At 45.5% G+C, this 8,762-nt stretch overlaps 1 protein-coding gene across 1 annotated transcript; it reads right to left on the reverse strand.

Annotated features, from left to right (window-relative positions):
• Positions 1 to 1,476: 1,476 nt before the first annotated feature.
• Positions 1,477 to 6,418, reverse strand: LOC111966853 (keratin, type II cytoskeletal cochleal-like). The gene is made up of 8 exons (XM_023991812.2): positions 5,686 to 6,418; positions 3,401 to 3,609; positions 3,159 to 3,315; positions 2,902 to 3,066; positions 2,512 to 2,637; positions 2,170 to 2,390; positions 1,924 to 2,000; positions 1,477 to 1,806 (listed from the first exon to the last, which is right to left on the reverse strand). The coding sequence occupies exons 1-8, from the start codon at positions 6,313 to 6,315 to the stop codon at positions 1,517 to 1,519; spliced, it is 1,875 nt and encodes a 624-aa protein (XP_023847580.1). The 5' UTR covers positions 6,316 to 6,418; the 3' UTR covers positions 1,477 to 1,516.
• Positions 6,419 to 8,762: the final 2,344 nt, after the last annotated feature.

Genomic DNA, 8,762 nt, shown 5'->3' on the forward strand with positions numbered 1-8,762 from the left:
ATGCAGATTTAAAGAAAAACATGACCACTTTGTTTTTAAGCCTTTTAAGTTTTTAAGTTAGAGTGTTGGGCCAGTAACCGAAAGTTTGCTAGATTGAATCACTGAGCTCACAAGGTATAAATTTGTCATTCTGACCCTGAACAAGGCAGTTACCCACTGTTCCTAGGCATGTCATTGAAAATAAGAATTTGTTCTTAACTAACTTGCCAAGTTAAATAACGGTAAAATAAAAAAAGCCCTGGATTTCTAGCCCATTGATATTATTGTTGGATCTAATATTAATAGCTAGCATTTCATGGTCATAATAAACACATATCCCGATAATGTACAACCTTGTTTCACTCCTCTTGACAGTTTAATACTTTCTGAGAAGTAGCCATTATTTACTATTTTACACCTGGGGTTACTATACATAACTTTAACCCATTTTTAAGAGAATCTCCCAAAATTGAAATAGTCCAGGCAGTTATATATAAATTCTAGTCGTCTGTTGTCAATGGCCTTTTCAAAAATCAGCTGTGAAATACAATACAATACAAAGAGTTAATTTACAAGTTGGTTGCTTTAGTAACCTATCAGCCTGTAGTAATGTCATTGTGTCTATGTTAGAAACAATAGTAAGTAAGAGAAGGATGAACACAAGTATTTTATAGAACTCCGATTTATTTCACAATGTTTTGTTGTACATGATCAATAACATTCAATAAATCTGGGTGTACCAGTCAGAATGAAAAGAAAAACAATGGTTGCAAACATGCAGTGGAACCCATTGTTCCTATGATAGGGAGAGTTAGAGTTAATGCTAGATTATTTACCTCAGAGCAAAGGGCGACACTTTAGGTATGGCTGCTTATGTTGATCTCCTGGCATTCCCCACAATGCATAGCAATATGGGGGCAGCAAAGCAGTGGGGTGGGGGGTCGGGAGGGGGGGGGGGGGTGTGTTCTCTGTACTTGTTAACTGTCTCAACATTGAGTGAACAGCATGGCACCTCTCTGCCAGGCCCATTTGGAGGCTATGTGTGCAAAGGGAACCTACTGTTGCCTTATGAAGATGCACTGTCACAGCACTGTCAACCAATATTGTGTCTCCATGACAGGCACCATCCAGCAACTAAAAGACAGCCAGGCTGAATGTAGAGTGAGCAGACTCACTTCTCTGCTGCCGGTTCTTACTATCTCTCTGCCTCCATCTTTGTTGGTGTATGTTCTGAATCTGTGAGGGACAGAATACTCAGCGCAGGAATAAATCACATGAAATATTGGGCTGGAAAAGATCTGTCAGCTGCATTCAAAGTGCATCCTCTGATGTGCATCCAGTATTTCCTATCAGCCAGTAACTATGGGGCATACGCAGCTAAGAAGGGGGTCAAACCACCCTGGGTTATAGTGTAGATCAATAGATGCTCTGTGCCTGCATGTGACAAGAGGAGTTTGTAACTTGCTTTGGTTGTCGAGGAAGAGAGGGGGAGGAGGAGGTGAGGGGGAGGTGGGGACAACCAGACAGACTTCTGTTTTTAGAAGCGTCTGGATGAGGAGGTCATGGAGGAACGGGACTGTGAGACACTACCACCGCCGCCGCTCATGCCGTAGCCACTGCCGCCACCGCCGCTCATGCCGAATCCACTGCCGCCGCCGCCACCGCTCATGCCGAATCCGCCGCCGCCGCCGCCGAATCCACCGCCGCCACCGCTGCTCATGCCGAAGCCGCTGCTGCTTTTCATGGACATGCCACTGCCACCGCCATATCCGAAGCCACCTCCACCGCCTCCACCACCACCACCCATGCCGAATCCACCGCCGGAGCCTGGGAGAGGAAGATGGAAGGGGCGAAGTCAGTACTTGGACTAATCAGACAGAATGTCTTCACTGTTATCATTTTCTCGTCTAACTGAATTTAAATGCATATGTATGAGGTTCTTACCGCCGCCACCGCCGCCGCTGCTGGAGGTCTGTACGTGGATGGTTGCAATTCCACCTCCAGTTCCACCTCCGGTAATCCTTTGAAGAGATTCATAGATTAGTTGACATGATCACTAAGCACATACTACAGTGAAAGAGCTGACTTCAATTAAAAGATTTTCAATTACTTGTGTTTAGCCTTTACCTTTCCTATCCATGCATTTGGTACATTTTGTTTCACTATCTCTTTATTTGATCGTGTAATTACCTGCTCTCCTCTCCTTCCAGTAGTTTCCTGTAGGTGGCGATCTCAATGTCCAGGGCAAGTTTGACATTCATCAGCTCCTGGTACTCGCGCACCTGCCGGGCCATGTCCTGCTTGGCTCTCTGGAGGGCTTCCTCCAGGTCCTTGATGCGGAGCTTGGCGTCCTTCACCGCCATCTCCCCGCGCTCCTCAGCCTCGGCGATCTGGTTCTCCAAGTTGGCACGCTACAAGGTAAAATAAAGACCAGATCAGAAATCAGATTGATATTTTCACTTAATGGAATATTAGTGTCGTGCCAGACATTATACTATTTTGAATTGGCCGTCATTTGCCAACCTACTGTACCTGTCCTTTGACGTTTTCGATCTCGTTTTGGAGACGGCTGATCATGCGGTTCAGCTCGGCCATCTCTGCCTTGGTGTTTCGCAGATCATCACCATGTTGTCCTGCAGAGGACTGCATCTCTTCAAACTGGAGGAATAGAGGATTGGCCCAGGCATGAGTCAGTGTGAAGCCTATATGTTATTATGTACTGTACCTAATTAAAGGAAATCTATAGAAATCAGTGGAGGCTGCTGAGGGGAACGGAGCGAATGGAATGGAATCAAACCATGTGTTTGATGTATTTGATACCATTCCAATCATTCCACTCCTGCCATTACTACGCACCCATCCTCCCCAATAAAGGTTGCCACCAACCTACTGTGATAGAAATATACTGAAGTCTCCTCATACCTTCTGCTTGTACCATGACTCGGCCTCGGCTCTGCTGCGGTTGGCGATGTCCTCATACTGGGCACGCACTTCAGCCACGATGGAGTCCATGTCCAGGTTACGGCTGTTGTCCATCTCAACCACCACTGAGGTGTCCTTGATCTGTCCCTGCAACTCACTCAGCTCCTGGAGAGAAAGAAGGAGATAGTCAGGAAAGCCATAATGTGGATATTTTTTTTTCAAATGTAAAGCTTATTGTATTTTGACATGGTCCTCACCGCTTCATAGATGGCCCTGAGGAAGTTGATCTCATCCTGAAGGGAGTCAACCCTGGCCTCCAGCTCAACCTTGTTCATGTAGGCGCCATCAACATCCTTCTTGAGKARGACAAACTCATTCTCCACTGAGGCACGCTTGTTGATTTCATCTTCATATCTACAAAAACACATTGCATATGGTTATATGGGTTCAGCATTTAGGACATTTAGAGCATCCATACAATGTCTGGTGTAAAACTCACTTGTTCTTGAAGTCCTCCACCAGACCCTGCATGTTCATCAGCTCTCCTTCCAGCTTGACCTTCTCTCCTCCCAGGCCGTCCAGCTGTCTGCGCAGGTTTGCGATATAGGCCTCGAACATGGYGTCGATGTTGGAGCGGGTGGTGGTCTGGTCCTGCAGGAGGCTCCACTTGGTCTCCAGCATCTTGTTCTGCTGTTCCAGGAAGCGTACCTGTGTGTTGTGATGCAAATAGAACAGTTACAATCAGGTGTCATATTTACAACTACAACCAGGGTTGCACACATCTTCCACTGCAGAATACCAATCCGGGTTATGTAATATTATATCACCTTGTATCATGTGATGTAGAAGCCACCGTGCTTCTACATCTGCATTGCTTGCTGTTTGGGGTTTTAGGCTGGGTTTCTTTATAGCTGATATAAAAAGGGCTTTATAAATACATTTAATTGATTGATATGCATTGCCATATGAGTTGCCTTGGTAACGTCTCCCTGGCAACGTTAACTTGTGTATTTATTTTGTGTTTCAAGACTTGCATTCACTTAGTTAATGAAGACGGTATGCTTGTAGCTGTTTATTGAGTCTCAGACAAAGCTGCCATTCTCCTACACCTCTGTATAAAAGGGCCCTCTGTGGGCCCTTGTTGGCAGGTACTGAGCTGAGTTCTTCCTTCAGGGCTGGGGCGGACAGGAAGACATCCATCCACTTCATATCTCTCTGTACTATAAGTGTGTTCTGTTCTAGTGAGGTCATGTTGCCTTGACTTGCCATAACCTGAACAAGTTTCAACAGTTTCCTGCTTACAGAAGATTCCTTCCATGTGAGGTACATGGGCGAGGCTGCACATCCCTGAGGAGGGAGGGAGTCTTAGCCTGCCACACCCGATCCAATCCTCCCTTATTATCACCAATGGCAAGCCCCAGCAGATATGGCTGGGTTGCCCCGCCTTAGCCTGAGGTGGAATGGCCTAGTGAATGAACTTGCCTGCTGCCACACCCTGTAATTATAAGACATTATTCTACAGAATCTGAGAATTACCTGCCTGAGGGCATTTACTGTCCTGTTTTGGGTAAAACAACCCACTTGGCAAAGTCTTCATTGATTTACATTTGGTTGAGTTACGGAATTAAGGGTTTTTTAAATACAAATGTTTTGCAGAAGAAAGACAAATGAGATGACTGAATTTGATCTGTTCAACCGTCCAGAAAAAAAGCAGTTCCGTGTCTGTGAAAAGATGAAAAGATGCATTTTCACTAACAGGGCGAGGCTAGGTGATTTCTATCACTCCCTTGAGAAGATGTCAGATCTTCACTATTGTCCATACCGTCGTAGTCTGAAATATTAAAGTATTTAGGAACAACCTCTAACACAACTTGCTGTTTCAGACAGATTGATAAAGTATATTATTAGCCATATTAACTTCAAACATGTGCAGGCGTGTCTCTGCCAGTTCTGAGGGAGAGATGGGAGAGAGGAGAAACTCAGGTGCACCATCAGAGACATAGCATTCTATTGAAAGCCAGTGAGTCCTTTCCTGCTGCCATGGGAATGGGGCTATAACCTGATCCCTCACTCCACTCAGAGTGGGCCCGTGGTTATAGGATCCGCCTGGGCTAGGGTTTCCAAACTCACTCCCCTCTAACTCACAGAGCCAGGGCAATTACAGTCTAACAAAACTACTCAAGCAGTGATGCGCTTTCAGTTTCAATGCAACAGGCTGCACATTGGAACTTTGACCACCTGTGACAAGGTGATATGCCCCTGTTTATACATTAAGGTAAAGGAAACACCCTTGTTTTTACATGAAGGTAGAGTATACGCCCGTCTATACATTAAGGTAAAGGATAAGCCCCATGTTTATACTTTAAGGCAAAGGATGCAGCCACTACAGCATTCAGTGTATTTGTTTTCACAGCCAGTCCTAACTGGTTCCTATATGGTTAGGATTTCGGGGTGTTGCATAATGAGTGGCTGTGAAATATTTAATGAGCCTTACAATAGCGTACAACAGACACAGTCTTGCAACTATTCAAGTGTGCTATTTGCAACCTGTACCATAAAACAATATCCCAGCCATCAATTACTATTGCAGATACTTCTCAGTATCTCTTTGCAGTATCTGATTTGTAGTATACTGTATATGCATCCTGTCTATGCTGGCATATGGTAGATGATGATCAATGCAGTATATTTCATTTATTTAGACAGGCCCATAGTTATGGCATACTTAATACTTTTAACATCCTGTTAGACGGAAGGGCTTTCAGAGAATAGAACAGTACTGACCTTGTCAATGAAGGAGGCGAAGCGGTTGTTGAGACCCTTGATCTGTTCTTTCTCTTGGGTACGGACGGTCTGGATGTTGGGGTCGATCGCCAGGTTGAGGGGGGCTAGCAGGCTTGTGTTGACTGTGACAGCTGTGATTGGGGCGAAGCCGCCGCCGCCGCCACCCATGCCGAAGCCTCCACCGCCGCCGCCCATGCCGTAGCCTCCACCGCCACCACCCAGGCCGAAGCCTCCACCGCCACCGCCACCGCCCAGGCCAAAGCCTCCACCACCGCCGCCCAGGCCGAAGCCTCCACTGCCGCCGCCCATGCCGAAGCTTCCACCTCCACCGCCACCGCCCATGCCTCCGCCACCGCCCATGCCTCCACCACCGCTCATGTAGCTGTAGCTGGAGACTCCTCCACCACCACCACCGCCCAGGCCGAAGCCTCCTCCACCACTGCCGCCTACAGAGCGTCTAACCGACGAGCTGCTCATACGGCTGGAGCCCATGGGAACTGCTGAAGAGGAGAAGCTGGAGAAGCTCTTCCTCACACTACCGCCGCCGCCGCCACCACCGCCGGAGCTGAATCCTCTGCTGGAGCCGAAGCCTCCGCTCATGCTGCCACTGCTCTTGTAACTGATGCTCATGGCTGCAGCTGTTCTGGTCCTCTGATGGGGGTAGTAGAAATGGTGAGACAGAGAGGATTAGTGGAGCAGGTGATCTCACTAAGAGGAAAGTCAAGTCCCTCTGAGTGACTGCTCTCTGGAGGCGGCTGGCTTATATTTCCCTCTCAAGGGGTGGGTCTGCATGGTACAGGGCTCCTCCCCAGCATCTGCCTGCCTCCTAGTTCTCTCACCTGCAGGCTGAGGGGTCGGAGCGACCCAGCTCGTCAGACGGGTAGCCGCTGTAAACTAATCAGGCTTCCGGCACACCCAGGTATGGCAAACCCATTCAGTTATTTCCGGGGGAGAGGGGGAAGGGAGATTTCTCAGAGTCATTACTTTCTCATGTGTATTGAAGACTAAATGTTCATCACATAATTTAATCTGGGGTTTTGTGCATGGTGATATCCAAAAGGTCAGCTACTCTTTGCACGATTGAGCAAAGACTAATATCTGCATGGACTGTATAGGATAGGATAGTATATCCTGCCGGTTGTGTTGGAATTGTTGAATGTGTAACGTCTGCTGAAGAGACTGTACCACGCTTCTTAATCTCTCATCAGAAGAGGCTAGCATCTCACTCATCCCCACGGAGACAGAGACTACAACTGTCTGGAAAACACAAACACTTCTCTGTTCCCTCTACTCAATGCCTCACTCACGGATACACAGACTGGATTGGTCGTCCGGGAGACTGGTCCTATCAAAATGCCTAAGAATAGTTCAGTGTTTTGTTCACATTTATCATTGTTTGTTAGGATCTGTGACATTTTATATTTACAGATTGATAAATCCCTAACTACATTGTAGGTTTCATCTCTGCAGCACTACCGTAAGGGTTGTTCTTACACCGTAGTGGGGTGACAGAAATGTATGACACTACATTCTGGACAACAAGTTCTGTAGGTGGCGTTTCAGTGCTGGGAGGAATGTAACTGCCTGCCTCTGTCTCAGCCTGTCTCTTGTATGTTTACTGTCTTGGTTACAGGGAGTTGTTCTGGAGTTACTCTTGATCTTGGTTGAGGGAATGACAAAAGTTTGAAAAAGAGCTGAACTGTGGGAAGGCAATGGAGATAAGGAGGGGATGCAGAAAAGGCATAGAAGAAGACTAACTTTATTGTAGGCTTAGACAATATAAGAGTTATATATTGATAATTGTAGTCCTTGTGTTGCTATAGTTACCTTGTGAAGTCAAAACACTGTAAGCTCAGTGCTGTGTGGACACATACAGATGTAGGATCTTAATTTGATCATTATTTTGTTCCTGTTAATTTTTCTGCACTGCGGGAAATGCAAACTTGTAGTGTATTCAGGGTTTAAAAGGTCTCTATAGTTAAAAAATATATATATATATATATGTTTAATTGAAATTTCCACTCTAAAATGTCAGACTTGATTTGCCCTAAAGAAAAATGTATTAACCCCTACAATAATTATAATAATAATGATATATATTTCCTGTTGTTGCAGGATTATTTTCCTGCTGTAGCAAACTGGCTCAAATTAAGATTCTACAGCCGTACTGTAAGTAATTTGATCCGCTGAGAGAACCAGGGAAATAATGCATAGAGAAAAATATTTACTCTGTGGGAGTGATTGAGTTGTCGGTGTTCTGAATACATTTTTATGAAGTAAGGAAGGTGCTTTTCTCACAGTTTACTGGAACTTTGACAGTATTATGACAACAGAAATAACAACAAGGCTAGGATTCTTTCTTTTTTTTACAAGTACCTTACTATTAGACATCTGATTTATTTATTGGCTCATATTCTCCTGGTGAAAGGCATAGGAGAGAAGCTAGCATGATAAAGTGAGCTGGTAGCATGCCCCAAGCCTTCCAGTCATCCTCTATGCAGGGGTGTTCAACTCTTACCCTACTAGGTCCGGAACCTTCTGGTTTTCTGTTTTACCCGATAATTCATTGGACACACCTGGTGTCCCAGGTCTAAGTCAGTCCCTGATTAGAGGGGAACAATGAAAAAATGTAGTGGAACTGGCTTTGAGGTACAGAGTTGAGTTTGAAGGGATCTATGGCATTGGCATTGGCTGTCTTCTGTGTCTAGCCCTGCTACTGTATAGGCTGCAATGGGAAAGCATACCACCTACCACTTTGGTGCCAAAAGACGCTAACATCTTGAAAGGTTTTTTGGGGAGTCACACTATATGCAATATTCAGCGGTTTGTTATTATACTGTAAATGGTCCTATACCTTAAAGGCTATTTCTGGGTTACTAAATGCACTTTAAGTTGGTTTATTGTGCAAAAACGGGAAGCTTAAACATGGCAGAGTATCGCATTGACAGTTTAGAAGAAAGGACAGCGGTAGTGAAAATGAGAAGGAAATACTTGTTCAGACTTATTAAGCCAGAGGTGGAGACATCCCTTTCTCCGTAGTACACCTAGAATGTCCGCAGGGTGCAAGTGAACTATGG

This window comes from Salvelinus sp. IW2-2015, linkage group LG7 (assembly GCF_002910315.2).
Source record: "Salvelinus sp. IW2-2015 linkage group LG7, ASM291031v2, whole genome shotgun sequence".
Lineage (NCBI taxonomy): Eukaryota > Metazoa > Chordata > Actinopteri > Salmoniformes > Salmonidae > Salvelinus > Salvelinus sp. IW2-2015.